Here is a 20,515-nt window from a genome sequence, read left to right as displayed (position 1 = left end):
ATGGGAAAATGTTAGTGTTGCCACAAATAGCACATGAAATGTGAATAGTTCCTTCAAAAAAAAAAAAAAAATATTCACTTTTGTTGAATTACTAATATTTCTGGCAAAACCCTTAGTAGAGCTCCTAATATAGCTCCAAGGTATTTATTCACTTCTCTTGCACTCTTTTGTTCGATTCTGCAGAAAATATAATTCTGATAATGTCATCGTTTTCGAAGCACGAAATGCGCAGAAAAAAAGTGCGCAGCCGAGAGCTCGCTTTTGATCATTTTCCAAAAATAATCAGGTGCGTTTTTGATTAACTAACAGGCAGGAACATAAATTTTACTCTTCTGCTTGCGTCCTCAAGCAAGGTTACGTTCCAGGGAAACGTTTCAACAGTAAAGCGGCGGCTCCGTAAAGGAATGTTATCGTTGGTGCTCCAGTTTATAAACTGTGTCTCATTAATCACGTATTTAGTGATAGAGTTCCCTTGCTTCGCGTGATAACATATGAAAAGTCATAGGTTGTGTAAATAAAAAGCATCATTTAGGAGGGTGGAGCCAATAAATACAAGAAGTTCTTTTGCAAAATTTTAAGAAGGAGAATGTTCATAACATTCGGGAAAAATTCTTGATGAAGATATTGTTTGTTTTATTTTTTATATATATATATATATATTATGATTTATTTTATGTATGAAACAGTGAAGTTATTTCCAAGAAGTGAGTTTTATCATACTTAAAGAGAAGGCTGTGTCAATATTAAGTCTTTATAGAAATTTAGTTCGTTTTTTTTTTTACTCGCGACTATCTTATATTTCATTTGCCGTTCTTCAACATCGATTTTCTAACAGCAGATGTACCTGTCCTTCTCTTACGAACTCTCAACATTCTTATTCACCATATTAATTCAAATATATTGTTCTAAGGGATGAAATTTTAAAGTACATAGGAACATTAAAAATATAGATGAAGTGAAAAGAAAACAGTTAAGTTAATATAAAAAACATATCAAATTCATTTTCCTCAAAATGAAGGCATCATGTTTCAATAAATTCCAACTATTGTTATTATTTCTAATTCTATGAGGCACGGTGACTTCGTTTGATGCCACCGTGTCTCTTATGCATTTATTTTGCCAACTGCTGTCAGTTCACAGAAAAAAAGGCAAAAAAAAAAAAAAAACAAAAAAACACTAGATTTCTTTAACCGAAGCCACTATTTCTCCGAGGGTTTTCACTGTACTTAGCATAAAATTTTATCTCTAAGCGATGAAAATTCATTTTTTGATAACTTATTAAATTCCTCTGGTTTCTTTTTGTGGTGCATTGAATGATGATGATTCTACCAAACACTCAACATTTACATTTTATCGTCAAAATAGCAACGTGTTTTGTCACTTCTTCATCAAATTCATTCGTTTCAGTCGGATTCTATTAGTACAACATTCTAGCAGACATTTGAAGAGTGTCATCCAGAAAATAATCACTAGATTTTTCAACAACCTGTTGGCTCGAGTAGCAGAACAAGCCACTGGAGATTCAAGTGACTCTTGTTGAAGAATCATCTTCAACTCTATGATCATTTCTTGATATTCGTACGAAGATTCCTGGGAGCGTTGAAGAGGACTTGGGCTCTCAGCTCTGAGGGCTTGAAGTAGCCATAACTTATATGCATTTTATTAACTGCTTTATAAAGTCTTGATCCCACGCAAACTCATGCATTGTTAGGAGATCTCCCTAACTTCACAGTTGGATAAGTCAATGTGTACGAGAATAGGTTTAGGTAAGTAACTGGGTAAGAAGATTCTAATTATTATAATTAATCTTTTGTAAATGCCATTAGTTTGATACATGTGAAGTATATAAAATAGAAAAATTCTGAAATAGCTTTTTAAATGGATAAGTCAATGCGTACGACAAGAGTTTTTGGTAAGTAACTGGGCAAGAAGATTCTAATTACTATAATTAATATTTTGTGAATGCCGTTAGTTTGATACATGTGAAGTATATAAAATAGAAGAAATTCTAGAATAGCTTTTTAAATGGATAAGCCAATGTGTACGACAAGAGTTTTTGGTAAGTAACTGGGCTAGAAGATTCTAATTATTATAATTAATCTTTTGTAAATGCCATTAGTTTGATACATGTAAAGTATATAAAATAGAAGAAATTCTAAAATAGCTTTTTAAATGGATAAGCCAATGTGTACGACAAGAGTTTTTGGTAAGTAACTGGGCAAGAAGATTTTAATTATTATAATTAATCTATTGAAAATGCCGTTAGTTTAAAACATGCGAAGTATATAAAATAGAAGAAATTCTAAAATAGCTTTTTGAATGAAGTTCAAATAATTTTAAACTCCAAAAGAAAGAACACTGATAGCCAGAGATAATTTTAACGCTAGAGTATGTTATGCACTGCAAATAGGAAACCTAGCTCAAAAATTTAGTCATGCTTATTTTTATGCTTTATATTTTCAATAAAAATATGAGATTTCCGAAGAGAAGAATGAAAGAAAAAAAAGCAGTTGGAATTTTTAAATAATTAAATTTGAATGTTTTAGGAATTTTCTTAATACAGAATCCCACAAAAAAGCATAAAATGTGCAAAAAGTTTCGCATCCCTTCCTTCGTAAAAGCTGTGAGACCTCATGTAAAACAAGGTCAGTTGTTTTAGTTAGTATCTTGGGAAGCACCTATACTTAATCACTTAGTCATAAATTGTTAAGTTATCTTGCAATGCTTGTAGTGTAGTAGTTAAATATTAATATCAGACATCTTTATTTCTATATAACAAATATAGCGACTAATATGTTAGGTTTGCCCCAACTGTAGTACTATGTATCATAAAACATAAATCATTTCGAGCTATTTTAAACACGGGTATCAAAATAGATTTATTGCCATGGTAATCGTTAGCTGAAACGAAGTCTGCTTTTCAGAGCTAAACATGACCGAAATTGATCAACCTTGTATCTGTGATTAATCGAGAGATTTGAACGAGTGAGAAATTTGCATAATTGAGTAGTGATGAAATACCAAATGGTTCTGATAATCGAATGATAGCTATGAAGTAAACCTCTCGAGTGACTTCATAATCGAGTGGCATCAGAACTGCATGGACGTATCGAAGGATTTCATAACGGAATGGACTTCCTGACACCTGAATTGACGAATATTTTGAGTAATTTCAGGATCGAATGAACTTCTACATTACTTTCATCTGAATCTATAGATTATGTCAATTATTCATTTATATCACTGAGTTGCGGAAGATGTATCTGTTTTTTTTTTTTTTTTGAAAACGATATTAGCAACTGTAAAAGAATAGAAGATCAAAATAGAATTGATATTATTGGAAAGTAACACGAAGCCTGAAACATTGGTCAATTATTTTTAGTCATTTTTCGTGACATATTTGTTTGTGTTGTGTCATGTTTGTATTGTGACATGACGATGAATAAATTATAAAGTAAAACGAAGAATGTATTATAAAAAAAAAGAAGATGCAAGTAGAATATTTTTTTTTTTCAAATTCGTAGGGGAATTTGGGGCAAAGTGAAATTGTTAAGATAGCTTACTTTTTTCAATATGAAGAAATTGGAAACTTGTTTTGAAAATTTTGGTACATAAAGAAAGAACAATATATTTTATAATAACACTTGCATTGAAACATTATTTTTTACATTTTACAGTAAATTCGTACCTCCAAAAAAAGGAGGCAAAGTGAAAAATAAAACATTTTTCTGGTGAGAATTTTCTATTCGGTTAGTAAAGATATTTTTGAGCAAATAAATGAGTAAATAAAAGAAAGAATGAATTAATGAAAAGGAAATGAAACAATAAACGAGTAAATAAATAACTTAATATGTGAAAGAAAAAAATAAACTAGTGAATTTTAAAATGAGTGAATTAATGAATAAATAAGGGAATTATAAAATGAATTAATGCAAATTATAAATAATTAATAGATGAATATGTTGGTGATTTGATAAAGGATTGAATAAATAAATAAAATAAAGTATTTCACTTTCTCCCGCATGCACTGGACTGATTTTGAAAAATATTTAAAATACAAATAAGCTTAATATTAACTAAATGACTATTGCAACTTATACTAGTGGATCTCCTTTAATATTTAAAATGTCAATAACAAGAACTTTACCATTAAGTAATAACAAATATAATTTTTGACTTACAACAAAATATTACAATATGAGTATCTATTTTTGAAAATTGTTTGTATTAGGATACTCTTTGATTTTCAAAGGTAATTTTTTCTTTACTGGAATAAGCTACATGTGTTACTACATAGTTAAAATATTACTAGATAGGAGGCCCTAGTTGCTAAAGCAAAGTAAAAATTTTACTTTTTCACTTTGCTCCAAAGTCCCCTATGTTTAATAAATTGGTGGGTTAATAAATGGTTATTTTTTTTAAATATGCTTTTTGTGACAATAGCTGTGACTAAATTATAAAGTATAGTAAGGAATGAATTGTAAAAGAAAAAGAAAAAAGGATAGTAAGGAAAAAAGTAGATTTTTTCTACTTTTTTTTTAGATTTAAATTATTATTAAATATAAAATTAAACAAAATAAAATAATAAAATATTTCGAACTAGATTCATAAAGAGATGGCAACTATGTCTCTCTGGTCCGTTAATTTTTCCTAAGAAAGTGCCTTGGATTCGAACTGCATGCTTTTTGTTTCAACGCTTCTGATGTTCTCACCACGATAAAGATTCTGATTTTCACGGTTATGGTTCATTTTAGAACCGATGCACTACTTTGATTTTTATTTTGCGAGGAAAGCTTGAGTTCTACACGTCAGCCGCTAAAATGAGCGAATTTTCATCGGACATACTTTGAGTACATACTTTTTTGCGAAGAGCTATGAGTAATAGATTTTTTGATTTGATTACCCAAAAGTGATTTTTAAGTGTGAAAAAATTAAATTTTTTAAAATTGATTAGCGTGACAGTAAGTTATGCTAAACATAAAAATGTAACGTCAAAAATGAGAAAATTTATAATGATTACAAATCAAATTTCCATTTCTTAAAAAAAAAAGACTTTTTTCTCTCTAAATTATTGAAAAAGGATTTTGTACTACTATAATCTGTTTAATGTTTTTTTAAAATATTAACGCTAAAGATGAGAAAATTGATAATGATTATAAATTAATTTTCATCTTTTTAAAGGAAAAAAAGGGACTTTTTTCAGTCACTTGGCATTTAGCGATTATAGTTTAGCAGGTAAAAAATACTTAGACTATAAATTTTCTATTATAGGCTTTTTAAGAAACGTAATAAATGCTGTTAATTATCGTGAAACATCATAGTTTTGTTTCATAAAAAAAATACTATTACGTTTTTTTTCATAAAATGCATTGAAGGTGATTGAATTTTAATTCAAACTATGTTCTTTTAATGCTTTTCTTAATTATTATTTTTCTGAACTACTGTATGGCATTACAGTAGAAATATTTCTTTCGCTTTCCACTGGTTTTACATAATGAAACAATAAATTTATAGATAAAATTAGATATATCTAACACATTTACCTTCGCTATTTCCTCATCTCTATGCATTACTGACAATAATTTGTCCGTCATATAAAATTAATCTCGAGATAAAATTCTTTTATTTTATCTTTTCTTTTCTTTTCAACCTATTTGTCTTAATTGTTGACGGTCATGCCATTATTTTCTCTGTTATCTTCACCTACATAATATTTACTTTTACGAAACAGAGAATTTTATTCATGCTGATGTATTGTTCTGATTCCTGAGTTCTTACTCAAACCATTTGAACGGGTGTGATATTTTTACGAATATACTATTAGCACTTTATCCCTGGAGTTTAAAAATTTGACTTTTAATTGGTATAATCGAATATAAGGAGCTATTATGTATCATAATATAAATTACAACTTAAAAAAAAGTTTTCTTGTATTTTAAAAAATATATATATGATTATTTGTACATGTTGCTGATGCGACCATACGATCAACCCCGCAACACGTACACATTGTTATTTTTTAAGTGCAAAGTTTTTTTTTTAGAAAGTTGATACTTTATATTATGATGCATAATAGGGTGGTCCGAAGAAATCGATTTCTTTTTTTCAGAATCGCGTTACCTCGCAAAATGTTTAGTTTGGTATCCTCAATAGGGGAAAAAGAATAAAAAAGTTCTAAGTTTACATCTTCAGCTCGCACATGAGGCTTAAAATTTTAAAAAAATGCGTTAAAAATTGAATTTTTTACCAAATATTAAAATTAGTTTTTTTTTATATTTTTATAACGCAGCAGCCATAAATTGTATACAGCGTAGTTTGAACCTAAAAAATATTTATAGCTTTTACATAAGATCTTTCGTTTGCGCATATACGCCTTAAGTTGGGCTAAAATCTCCTGCCCAATCTAAGGCGTATGCGCGAGCTACAAATATTATGCAAAAGCTATAAAATATTTTTTAGGTTCAAATTACGCTATATACTGACAATTTATGGTTGTTGTAGTGTGAAAAAATACAAAAAAAAAAAAAAAAAAAAAACTAATTTTGGTATTTAAAATAAAAATCAATTTTTAGCACATTTTTTTCAAACTTTCAGCCTTACGCGCGAACTTAAAATGTAAACTTAAAATATTTTTATTCTTTTTCCCCAATTAAGGATACCAAACTACAACTTTGGAGAGGTAACGCGATTCCGAAATAAAGAAATCGATTTTTTTCGAACCAGTCTAATGCATAATGATAACTTACAGTCAAATATATCACGATTAAAAGCCAAAGTTTAAAATTCTGGGAATAAAGTGCAAATATATATGAGTAAAAATATCCCGTCCGTGCAAACGGACTGAGCATTCTCTAGATTTATATAAAATGCTGGGGAAAGTCGAGCACCTTGAACATTGTGGAAAGTAGAATAATTCGCATAATTTTCTTTGCTTTTATTTTATTGTGCACTTCTGTAGAAGAAATAAATATACGATTCATTCTAAGCACTTTCCCTCTTGCTGCTATACGGGCGATAGGGTGACCCCCAAGCTTTCTTCTGTCTTTTCTTGACATTATTTACAATAAATAACACAAAATATGGCGAAAGCATCCTTACTGAAAATAAAATGAAGCTCCAAGCCACTAAAAACCGTGAAAAATAGGTGGCACATTGTTGTAACCCAACATTCCCATTTCCGATAAATGTTGAGAGCTTGTAAAAACTATGAAACATTTTAAGTCAACAAGCGGCTCAATTCATAACTGACAAATTAGTAAAGCAAATCTGAACGTACCTGATCTTGGAAAAAGTGCAAGTGGTGATTCAGTCGAATTATGCATTAGGAACGACTAATTTATCTAAGTTATGCAACAACAATGGCAATCTCTGATCTTATCTAGTGTCTTTAGCTACCTAAATGTTTAACACTTGACAGACAATGTAAGCTAAGAAATAGTCTTAAAAAAAAAAAAATACTCACAATACCATTTTAATAATGATAAACTTGATACCTTCACAAAAGCTTCACAGTATTTCAATATTAAAAACGTGAAATATATTCAAAAGTTAAAAAATGCTTAACTTTAGGCTTAACCTAAATAAACTTTAGGTGCAGGCTATCGCTTGATGTAGTATACAGAATTTAGAAGCTACTTTTTCATCATTACGTCATTCGCGTATGCCAATATTGATGAAAGATACTTTTACATTGACTAATCAAAAGTTAACTTGGGGGGAAACATGAATCTTACGTGCTGCCAACCATAACTGAATCATCTAATTAAAATTGAATTAGTTTTATTGCTTTTTAATTAATTACCTTATTTTTTTATATTCCCCAAAAGCAGTTTACATGATTACCCTTCAAGCTTCAAGCTGCATAACTAATAAAATTTCATTCCACTACTCAAATAATGCCTTAAATATAATTTATTTCTACATTTTTTTATGATTAGTTAATATTATGTATACTTTTGATTTTCTAATAGATTAAGTTAGTGCAGAAGTTTTCTAGTCTTACAAACATTTAATTTTGATTGCGTATGTAAGAAATAAAAACCGTTTAAACATAACTCACTCTCTTCGATTAGTTTAGGGATGAATTAATTTAAAAACGCTATAATTGGTAGGGAAGTAGAGAGCAATGTCAATTTTAACGAATCAGAAGTTAGCACTTACTTATGGTATCAATAAATATATTGTACTACGTATTACCGTATATGACATCTTTAAAAAGAAGGTTTAAAGAAAGGTTAAGATGTTACTCATGACTTAAAATTGAAGGTTAAAAAACGGGTTAAAGCTTAGTTAAATATTCAGACACCGTGAAAAGATAATGAAAGTTTAATCATTCGCAATGTTATAATAATTTACAACGGTAAAACAGGCTTAGTGATTTGGATGATTAACAGAAATTGGTTCATTATCTAATTGCTATACATAAGATTACATCTCTAACTTAATAAAAATACAGGGTGTCCGAAAAGTCCTTGACACATTAAAAAAAATCATAGAAAACCTACAAATTGTCGTATGAATTTGCGGCTTGCATCATAATACTTCACAGGTTCAAGAGTTTTTATGACATTGAAAAAAAAAAAAAAAAATGAAAAGGGGGGAAAAATAAGAAGAAAAAAGGCATTTCGCAGCCAGGGTGTTACTTTTAAATCGTTATTTAAGAGTTACTTTTAAATCGTTTTTGTTGAAATGGGAAAACGCAAAAAGGAATGAAAATTATTAAACGAAGAATTACAAGCATAGCATATACTGACACCCTGACAGCGAAATACCTTTTTTCTTCTTCTTTTTTTCCCCCCTTTTCATTTTTTTCCCGATGTCATAAAAACTCTTGAACTTCTGAAGTATTATGGTGCAAATCGCAAATTCATACGACAATTTGTTGGTTTTTTATGAATTTTTTTAATGTGTCAAGGACTTTTCGGACACCCTGTATAATGTGGTACTTAACAATTTAAATGCAATACCAAATGACTTCTATATTAATTAAATAACTGACAGAATTTTTAAAATAATTAAAAAAACATTTAGAGGATCTGTTGAGTTATTGGTTTTTAAAAGCTACGAATTTCCTTGGAAATGCTTTCATGACATTATAAACTTCCTCATAAATTAATCCTTACCAGGGAACCACACGACATCAGTGATCATGAAAAAAGTTCAAAATGGTCGCATTCGAAATAGCATTTTTAGACTTTTTTTTGACTCACGAACAGTGGTGGATTGGTGAAAAAAATCGGCCCTGGCATTAGGAGGTGTAGCGGCCCCATAGCTCTTATAGATATTAAATTTTACCTAACGATTGTGATATCACTTAAATATGAGGAAATAATTCTTAACAAATAAATATGCTATATTTAAACAAAATTTAACAGATAGGAACACTTCTGCGCTTTAATGGTGAACAAATTGATACAGTATTAGCTAAACCTTTTTTTTGGGGGGGGGGGGGATTGTGATTGTAATTGTCCATTTAAGTATTTTTATAATACCCGGAATTTGATTGAATATTTCCTTAATGATAACACTGCTTGGCTAGTATGTCCTTTTCTGCAGTCGTAACAAGTAACTTAATTGCCCTGTTATATAAAACTGATCTAGCGATGTTTCTGGGTGAAAGACTAGGGCCGTCTTAGAACGTGATGGGTTCCTCGACACAAACATACATTACTGGGCCCTGTCATAAACATTCCCTTTTTTATATTGCCATATCCTGACGACCCCTCAGACTCGATGCGAGGTCAAAAACCTGGTAGGAGGAGTCGGGTACGAGTTTGGCAGCCCCTTAATATTTTTTCAAACGCATGTACCAATACAAAGAGAGAGAGAGAGAGAGTGTGTGTGTGTGTGTGTGTGTGGACTTAGCTTTCTGATAGCTTCTGCGAGTCATTAAAAAGTATTAGCAAAATATAAACTTAATGGAGAGATTAACATTGAAACTGAAATAGGGGGGTCCGGGAAGCCTTTCCTCCGGAAATTTTTCGAAATTGCAGTCTTAAAAACTCAATTTTAGACAATATTTAGTTATGTAAGGGGAGCAAGGTTCAGGTTTTTCCTGATACAAATTTTCAGAAGTGGAAATCCAAAAACAGAATTTTAAATTATCTTCGAGTATATGGTATGAAGAACGGTTCCGGGGGCTCTTCTCTCGAAAATTAAGGTCCGAAAACGAAATTTTTGCTGACCTTCAGTGATGTTAGGAAAAGGAGTTTTCAGGAGGCTTACCCCGGAAAATTTTCGAAACTGAAGCACTAAAAACGAGATTTAAAACGTGCTTCATTGATGATGCCGAGAGATAAGAGGGGACGATGCACTTTCCCAGAAAATTTTTGATATTGTTAATTTAAAAACACAGTTTTGGACCATCTTTGGGAATGTTAAAAAAATAGGAGAAGTTTGATAACTTTCCTCCAGCAAAATTTCGAAACTGGATGCTCCTTAATGGTATTTTAAGATTGCATATTTTTAAATAATTTTACGGAAAAATATATTTTGTCACTATTATCCCAATCGTTATAAACATTTTTAAAGCACGAATGAACTTTTGGAGGCCTCTTTGTCTAATCACACAACTATGTATAAATCACTTATGTGCATTTGTGAATCCCCTTTTGGGTACCCTCATAATCGTGACTAAGTAAATTCGTTACTGGCAGAATGATTAAAAATTTCCATTTAAAGATGTTTTTTTCCAATTAATAAATCATAATTTTTTATTTTTTAAAAAACACATGTATTTTTCATATCGTTGCAATGCTCTGCATAATTCTTTGAAAAATGTGTAGCCCCTGAGGAACATGGGGTCTTAGGCCGAGGCCTCGTCTGCCTAAGTGGTAATCAGGCCCTGGACAGCCCCCCCATTTCAGAAATCCCCCCCCCCCGCTCTTGTGGTGACGGCCCTACTTCCCTCCACCCGCAAGCTTTAGCCCATGCGTAAAGAGGAGCTGAGGCTGTGTTTTGCGAATTTGTGTTATTCTAAACACATGCGCGCAAAATTTACATTTTGCTGTTAGTAGACAGGCTCGAAAGATTTTGCTGTTAGTTGATCGGCCCCAAGCATGACCGGCCCACCGGGCAAATGCCCGGTTGCCCGCCGGCTGTATCCGCCACTGCCCACGAACTGTGTGCCCTCGTCCCCTAATTTTTGAGATATGGTGTCTTAAAGTCTGCCGAAATCACAAGAAAAGTCGCCAAATTTAAGTACTTGGCAAGAAATTGAAAACACCGCTCTTTTTTTTTATCGTCAGCATCATGCAAGGCATCTGATTTCCATTTTAGGTCATTCGCAAGGCGTGTGAAAGATGTGTTGCATTGATCCCTTACTTGTGTGTGTTAAATTAAAGAATCACCATCAAGTCTATGAAGTGAAAAGTAGAAAGCTTTATCCAGAGGACCAGAGAAACGACAATTTTACAATGAAATTAAACATAAATTGTATCATTTCATTCGTGATAATAATACATTTTAGAGTTTTTCTGTATTTTAAGTGTATTTAACTTAACTTATTTAAGTGTTAATTCTTATTAATGAAATATTTTGTAAGTATTTCTTAATAATGTGGGATAATTAATATGAATAAGTTCAAAAATCAGACTAAGTTGAGCTCATATACAGATAATAAAACTAATGTTCTTTGATGTTGAAATAAAATGGTCATGGATTATGGTATCAGTCTTTTTTGTTTTTTTAAGTTACAGCTAATACATAAAGTTTTATTGTCTGTGATGAAAAATATGTAATTTTTAGTTTAAAAAAAATCCTGAAAAGAAAACAACGGATGAAAAATGTCAATAACCTGTGCTTAAAAATTATCGATATCGGAAATTACATCATGGATGAAGGGAAATAGTTTATTGTTCTTAAAAACTGTTAATATAGTCGATGTTCGTTAAAACAACTCCTGAAGTCCGAACAAAATCTGCCGCTACAGCTAAAAGTGGTTATAACGTAAATGCAAAACATGTTGCATGTTTTAATTCATTTTTTAAAAATACTGGAATAACTTTTACAAGTTATGTTTCAATCAAACTACTATCACTTATTCATTTCCGGATTAGTACAACCACAATACTCGGACATGATACTATATGCTTGGTATAAGTCTGGGTTATTGAAAATTCGGCCGCTTCCATTTTAAACCCCTTTGCAATTTTGCGTTTTGGGGGAGTTTGACGGTTGCAATATCTGTACGCGACTTAAATTCATGAAATGTTTCTAGTGAAGAAAATTTCTGTCTTTCAATCATTATTTTGTTCAGTGTCGTATTTGTCAGGGTCAGTTGCATATTTTTGCCCTTTCGACAGGCTTCTTTCATTTTTATTTTACTATATATCTTATTTGTATTTAACATTAATCTGCTACTTAAAATTTCAGAATTAGATGTTCTTTTTTTAAAATTTATATTGCTTCAAGTATACAAATTAACTTTGCGCAGAATCTAAAAGAAATATTCATAATTAATACTTATAGGAACTATATTAATAAATACTTGAAGTATATTACGCCAATAATGTTGCAATTAACACTTAAAGTACTGAAGTAAAATTTATTTAAATTACACTAAAATGCAAAAATATACTTTAATCCTGCCCGTCCCTTCAAAATTTTAAAGGGGAAAGGGTTAATTCTGACGTGGGATGTTAAATCGCAGTATCTGCAGAAATGAATTTTTGAGACATTTGAAAAAACTCGATTTCATTCCAAAAATGGAAACATTTGAATAGGACGCCCTTTTCGTGCTTAATTTTCAGCGGAAACGAAATAAACAATTTTGTACAATAAAACTAAAGCAGAAGTGCTCATCCCCCTCCTTAACTCAAGGGCACACCCCCCTAAATGTCACGAAGATCCCCCAAAAGCAAGGTCCCCCAAATGAGAAAAATACCCCTTAAACCCACCTCCCCCTAAAAAGTTCAATGGCGCACTTGTGTCGCAGCGTGGCGCAGGCACAAGTGTCTGCGCCACGCTCCCCCCTCCCTCCCTTGGTGGGCAACCTTGACTAAAGTACAGAATATGGCAAAAAAAAAAAAAAAAAAAACATTAAAAAAAAATTGCTGATTCTACGCTTTACTTTCCCACGACAAAATTATACAAAATGCTTATCATGCCCAAAAGCAACAGAAAACACGCTCACATACACATGGCTCGAGTTGGAAACAATGTGTCTAGGAACTCATCTTGAGCTTTAGGGGACTCGCCAGAAAAAATAAGTGGTTTGAAATCAATTTACATTATATTGGCATTGTTTTTAGAAGAAAAAAACAACAAATATTTTCGGTGACAGCGGTCCACCGCGAGCACCCTCCTTCCCTACCATACTACTTGTGCAAGTACATGTAAATACATTTTTGTTAAAAACCACGAAGGTCAACTTTAGATCTTTAACCCCCCCCCCCTCCCCCCCGACTGTGGCAGGCTTTTTTGATCATTAATAATGAGATAAGTTTAACCTTGATTTAAAGTTGTTCCTCTGGAAAAACTTTCCGTTTCATAAGCTTGATAGTGGTTCTTAATTTTGATGCACACAATTAAAGCAGGGGTGCCTATTTCGTCCAAGAGCGATAGTGCTCCCCTCCCGCATTAATATCTTGAAGACCCCACAAACGAAAGCCTCCCTCACCAGACGAGAGAAAAATACCCCTGAAAACAACCCTCTAAAAACTTTAATGGCGGGCACGACTCCCTCTCCCCCTGGTATACACCCATGAGTAAAGAATCAACTTAAAACATCTTTCACGCACAGATTTTTTTTTCTTCGTGGTTCACAAGTCTTGTAAAAAAAAAATTGTTTAGTGTTCTGGCTACTTGATTACTTGATTTATGAAGTTGACGAATTCAAAAAGAAAAACGTCGGTACCGGACCGTCATTTTCCCCCTGCGATTTGATAACCTAGAAACGATAACCCTGTGCGTCAGATTTACTGAGCATGGTTCTGCAATATATCTTACCCTTCCGCAGCTAAATATGTAAAATTATGCTTGAGAAATTTGACGACAAAAGAACGATTCAACCACTCTAGTAAAGCTATGCATTTACGGTAAAGTATTTCTTGTGTAAGGAGATTTTAGATGAATTTTGTCTTGTCGCTTCACTATATTAATGCTCGTAGAGTACTGATGGAATATAAAATAGTCTTTCTTTAGTATGTAATTCAAATATGCAATTCTTTGGTATATTTTAAAGAAGTTCTTGTTAATTCATTGAGTGTGATTTTGTCAAATAAACCTTTTAATATAAGATATGGAAAGATCACACTTTTACCATTTTATTAAATTCAAAAATTGTGCAGGAAATAAAGGTCTTTGTTGACAAAAAAAAAAAAAAAAGTCTGTAAAACCGATAAACACTTTCTTCATCAATTATTAATTTTATTTCACTCATTTGTATATGCATTTTGCCCCACCCCATTTATACATCCAAGGATGGAAAATTCTTTAGAACCCCTTCCTTCTTAAATGCGAATAAATAGTATCTTGTTGGGTTCTTCCTTTCTTAATTTTATTGCTGGAGAACGAAAGCTGTTCGGGCGTTATTTTTTAACAGGAAGGAAGTTTCTTGTGGAAGAAATTAACAGCCTGCTGATTGTTCCGTTCCATGGCGGAATATTGGTCTCTGTGCAATGACATGCTGGGATGACACGTTAAAGTTTATTAAATTCCTGTGAATTTATCTTATTTTATGCATGCATTCATTTCCGTCATTAAACGCGTGAACAGTTAAGCCACCCACGTCTTCTATTTTTAAAGAAAAGCATCGATTTCAAGACGCCTACAATTTTAAAATGGTCGGATTAATGATAACCCTGGTGTGTTTGTAGCCGCAGGCATCAAACAGGGGCTGTGCAAGAGAAGCGAGCAGAAGGTGGAGTGCCCTAGTTTGAACATTAAAATTTCATGAAAAAAAAAAGAATAAGGTCAATGCTCTTCCTAAAATATTTAAAATCTGTTTTAAGAAGTATTACAACAGTTAAACTGCGGATCTTATTTTTAAAATAAATCGAAAATAGATAGAAGAAATCTTACTTTTATCTTCAATTTCATCTGTAGAACACACGACGGTGTGATGATTTTGCCTGAGAACGCTGCCGTTGTATGCCAGTTCATTGTAATCTCCTCCTGAGTTGTATCCGCTCAGCAAACCAGGACTAGTGCTTGGGAAAGGTGGACACAGGTGAGAGAGACTCTGGACGTGTGGACTGGTTAGGGGTGCAGCTTGCTGCTGGTAATTCTGCTTGACGAATTCACCAAACATGTATGAAGGTGTGGGCGAACTTGGAGGGACCATGGAACCTGCCGTGCTCCCCATGTAGAACGCGTCCATGCCGTCATCGAACAGTTTCTCCAAGCTCTGCGCATGGAACAACAGAGCCTGGTCGAACCCCGCCTGATCAGACAGGTTGAGAATGTCTTTGACCGAAAATGGAGTGGCCTGTTGAGGACTTGCCAGCATGGCTTGGTAAGGGAACGTCAAGTCCGGGCCACTGTCGCACCAATCCAGTTTTCCCAGCTTTGCGTTTACTTTTGTCAAGTACAAGATAAAAGAAAAATTGTAGATGTGTAAAACGTCAGAGTCTAAAAAGGGGCTTTTTAAAACTATTCGACAGCCCCTAAAAATTTAATCAGGTACGTCGAACGTTTTTATTTTTCCTGAGAATGATATATCATTGGTTTTGTCTTTAATAAAGAAGAGAAAATCAGTTAAAGAATTTTGTAAATTACTTTTTGGGAACAATGCTTTAACTCTGGGTCTGAAGGTTACCTTAAATGTTAAAAAACATTGCCTCTTCTTGTACTAATTCAGTGAGCTAGAAAATATCTGGCATTCTTCTAGTGTTGCAGATAGAGTTGGACGAAATGGAGCAGCTAAATGAATGAAATGAAATTCTTCACATTCTGCAATAAAAAAAAAATGAATAATAAATTTCACAATAGAAGCTAAATAATTTACAGAAACTAATTGAAAGCATTTAAAGATAAATTGAAACTGTTGAGATATTTGCTAGGAAGGAGATTTACGGACTCATACATACCTGTTTATACTCATGGAAGGGTTTCTCAGTTGTTATCATTTTTATTTATTTATTTTTTGCCATAACCACTCAAATGAATGAATGAATTAATTAAAAAAATAAATTAAATTTATTAACTTAATAAACAAATAAAATAGAGCAGATGAGCGCAATAATTACGTTTTCTTCATGAAATAAAAATCTTGTTCAGCGGAGTTTTAAATAAAAACTCAAAAGTCAATAATTTTGAAGTTTTTTTTTTAATACAGAATAATTCAGTTATATATTGCATACTGTATCAAGTTTCTAACAAAACAGAGTCAGATCTCAAAGGTGGTAACTCTTTTGGTATGATAGAAAATGTCACATGTTTTATAACGTTCTCATTGGGTTTTATTCACTTTTGGGAGTAGATGTATTTTTAAGATGTGAAACGACTCACTGAGATTACATAAGTACTATGGGTACTTTAAATTGTAGAGAATTTTTGTGATAAAAAGTGTAACTATAGTAGCTGAACATGTACGTTTAATAATAAAAATATATATTTGCACTAAAAAGTAAAAAGTGCCTATAGATTTTGTATTGGAGGGAAAATTTTAAGAAAAAAGTATGCCTGTTGCAGTTCATAGTAAAAAGAGGTACACTAAAATAAAAAAAAATAAAATTAAAAAAAAAAAAAAAAAAAAACGTGAATGTCTTAAAGGAAAAAAAAATCATTCAGAAATAAGAATGCAAAAGTGAAAATATTGCACTTCTGAACATGAGAGATATATATGGCGAAAGTCGAACTGAACAATAATCTAAAACTGAAGAGCTTTAAGGAATGAATTTTTCAATGCGAAAAGGTAAGATCTTCTGGATGTAAATTGTAAATCCTTCTGTTGATGATTTGAAATCAAGAAGCTCACATCCTTCTAAATTGAAAAAGAAGTTCTTTGAAGTCCCGAAACACATGGCTACAACCTTTTGCAAAGTTTTCAGCCAAAAATTATCAAAAAGACTTTTTTTTTTTTTTTTGCTTTTTTTCGATTTGCCGAAATGGTTAGGAATCTTATGTCTAAAATATCTGAAATACAATTAGTTTTAGCGATATTTGAAGTTTCCTGAACTTTGTCAGCCAAAATGGTTGACAGCGGAGAGTAGACGTTGAGTATCGATATTATGCAAAACCATATTATTTTGAATAAGAAAAGATAAAACGAATGATGTAAACCTTTGTGCTTGAAACTTAAACGAATGAATTCCAAACGTTTTATTGCAGCAATTTGCAATTTAAAAAAAAAGGTGTATTCAATCACATTTAATCGAAAAGATGTTTTATTGAATTTTATGAGTTGGAAGTAATATGTCACAAAATTAAAATTTTAAGAGCATTTTAGTGTTTTTTATACCATGATAATTGTTACATGCATTTGTCTCACACTTCTGTTTTTGTCGATTAGAATGTTTTAATAAAGCTTTTTTCTGTTCAAGGTTGTCTTGAAAATATTTTAGATGCTTCCATATTGTACCCTGCAAAAGTTAGAATGAATTTAAGTCATACATACATAGTTCCTTTTTTTTAAAGTCAAAGTTAATATTTATAGAGTTTTCCTCATTTTTTGAACGTTATCTACAAATTTTATTTAAAAATACAACTGAGGCTTAAAGATTTAATTTCATACTAGTTTTTGGTTCCAATAATTCAAAAATATGAAAATTTTCCAAAAATATAGGTCGATTTCAAAAAATATTAAACATAAAGTATTTTACGAAAGCTTAAAAAAACTTCAAAATTTTAACTAAAATAATTTTGAATAACGGTGGATCAAGTTGATTTTTTTTAAAGAACCTTTTTTTACTACAAGCTGAAAACACTCCATTAATTATTTTAATATTACCATTTTAAATTTTTCAGATTGTTAGTATTATATGTTTTCTTTTTTTCTTTTTGAAATATAGAGAAACGTGAGGTTTTTCACAGAGAACAAGCTTAAATTTTTTAATATTAGTGTTCAATGTTTTAGTTCAAGAAAGTAATTTCCACTTACAGTCATGTTTTTCAGATGCATAAAAGAAATTTGAAAAAAAAAGGTCTTCACTCCTAGTTTTTCATTTATACGTGCATTAAAAATATTAAAAGCCAGTATATTTAGGCTGAAAATATTCGTTCTATACATAGAGATATGAATCTGCCTTTTCACCAAACCAATTAGAGAGAGACAGAGAGAGAGAGGAAGCGAAAACTACTGAGACAAACTTTTTTTTTTCAAACGGAAAGATTTATTCAATTAAGTTTACTGTAATAAATAACAAATGGAAAACAATTATTGTTATTTTCCTCATTTATTTACTTTTTGCAAATTTTCCTTTTTGGAAGCTTACCACAGAACTCCCGAGGAAGCAAATGCGCCTTTTTCTCGCCTTGAGACAATTTATTTCTACATATATTGGTAGTTATAATTTACTCAACTAATTTTGGTGCAACAGATACATAGTAAATTTCTTTAACGCATCAAAATATTTTTATAATTCAAACTCTCTTAAAAATTAATACAAATCACATATGAAAATTTAAACGGTATTTGTACTAAGTGCATTTACACTCCTGTTTGTGAAAATTCCAACACCACGAAGGACTTACGCGAGTGAGCTGAAAATTGCAGGAAATGTAAAATAGGACATGATTATGCAAATGATTAGAATTGCAGACCGGTAACGCATGCGTGTGCTGAGCAGCGCCCTCTGAACGGTGGATCGAACCGAATATGAATAGACGGCTGTAGGGAGGCGTGTATAATTATCGGTGGTTATATGCTAGAGTAAATGTTAACTGAATCTTGACTATGCCTCTTCGACGAAAAAAAGCGAAATTTGAGCAAATTTCGGAGTTTGAACGGGGCAGAATCGTAGGCCTTCGTGAAACTGGATTGTCTTATCGTGCAGTAGCCGCTCGTGTGCAGCGTAACAGCAGCATGCGTGTTTGGAAGCAGTGGACGGACGAGGGTCGGACAGCTCGAAAATCCGGGAGTAGACCCCGAAATGTGACGTCAGCTCGCGATGACAGACACCTGTTGCGTATGACGCTGACGGACCGCACAGCTTCTTCTAGACAATTGGCAACACAGTAGTCAACAGCTAGCTACAGGTGTTTCATTGTGTGCTTCATCAATTCGGAGACGTCTGCTGCAGCGTGGGCTGCGCGCAAGGATTCCTTTATATAGGATTCCTCTCTCGCAAAAACCATCGCAGCCTGCGGCTACAATAGGCCAATGTGCATAGGAACTGGTGTGTTGATTGGCAGCAGGTCGTCTTTTCTGACGAATCCCGCTTCAATTTGTGGCACCATGATGGCGAATTCGTGTCAGGCGCTATGCCGGTGAACGGCACATTCCGGAATGCAATATCGAACGCCACATTGGACGAACTCCCGGAGTTATGGTCTGGAGTGCCATAGCATATCATGGACGATCACAATTGCTATGAATTGTGGACAATTTGAACAGTATTCTATACCTAAACGAAGTTTTGCAGCCCGAAGCTATTCCTTTCCTGCAAGGATTTCCAGGGGCTGTATTCCAGCAGGATAATGTCCGTCCAGATGTCGCCAGGACTGTCAAATCCTACCTTGATTCGCAGCAGGTACAGCTTCTTCCTTGGCCTGCATATTCCCCGGATAAGTCACCGACTGAACATGTGTGGGATTTCGTTGGGCGACGTCTCACTCGTGATCCTCGTCCTGTTGCTTCGAAAGACGAACTTTGGTTGCGCAAACAAACAATATGGAATACTCTTCCGCAGGCAGATATTTAAACTTTGTTTCACTCCATGCCGAGTCGTGTAGCAGTTCTTATTGCGGCGCGTGGTGGCCACACAAAATACTAATTTCTATGTCTTTTTATTGTTTATTTGGTTTGAAAATGTAATCATTTATTTGTACCATTACCACTCAACTGTGTATTAAATTTCATTCAACTGTGATGCTTCCTTCATGGTGTTGCAATTTTCACAAACAGGAGTGTATTTATGAATTATCTCTAATACACTTTTTAAAATTTGCTAAAAATTATTTTTGAGTTTCAAGTTACAAAGTATGTTGTTTGTGTACGGTATTATTTCACAAATACAGTTAATAAGGTACTACATAGAGCAAAGAGTAAGATTAATGACAGAAAACAAATAACCATGAAGTATAATTACAGATTTCAAAGCATCCACTATAATAAATTTGAGTAATTCTGAATTGAATTAGCAAACATTTTTCTCGGTTACAAATATGTCTCAAGGTAAGGTAGCAAATAACCTTCTGAGAGCAAAGTAGAAAGTTACATGGAAAAAGAAGAATTTTTTTAACCAAAAACAACAATGTTAATGCAACGTCGTATTGATATTGTTGTGTTTCAGTTAAATTTTTATGTTCCGTAAAGATGGAAATGCAACCATTGTAAAGGAAAGCGGTTTCAATGACTGATAATAAAAAGATTCAATCACATACAGTAAATATAATTATTTTAAAAAATAAAATT

General features: G+C 32.4%; 1 protein-coding gene across 1 annotated transcript in view; it reads right to left on the bottom strand.

Annotated features, from left to right (window-relative positions):
• Positions 1–15,448, bottom strand: part of LOC129221981 (homeobox protein Nkx-2.5-like) — a 29,561-nt gene extending 14,113 nt beyond the window's left edge. Inside the window, exon 1 of the mRNA XM_054856392.1 lies at positions 15,022–15,448. Coding sequence (XP_054712367.1) covers positions 15,022–15,448 — 427 coding nt within the window. The remainder of the gene's footprint in view (positions 1–15,021) is intronic.
• Between the last annotated feature and the right edge of the window lie 5,067 nt (positions 15,449–20,515).

This window comes from Uloborus diversus, chromosome 1 (genome assembly GCF_026930045.1).
Source record: "Uloborus diversus isolate 005 chromosome 1, Udiv.v.3.1, whole genome shotgun sequence".
Classification (NCBI taxonomy): domain Eukaryota; kingdom Metazoa; phylum Arthropoda; class Arachnida; order Araneae; family Uloboridae; genus Uloborus; species Uloborus diversus.
This window is presented reverse-complemented; position numbering and strand designations above follow the sequence as displayed.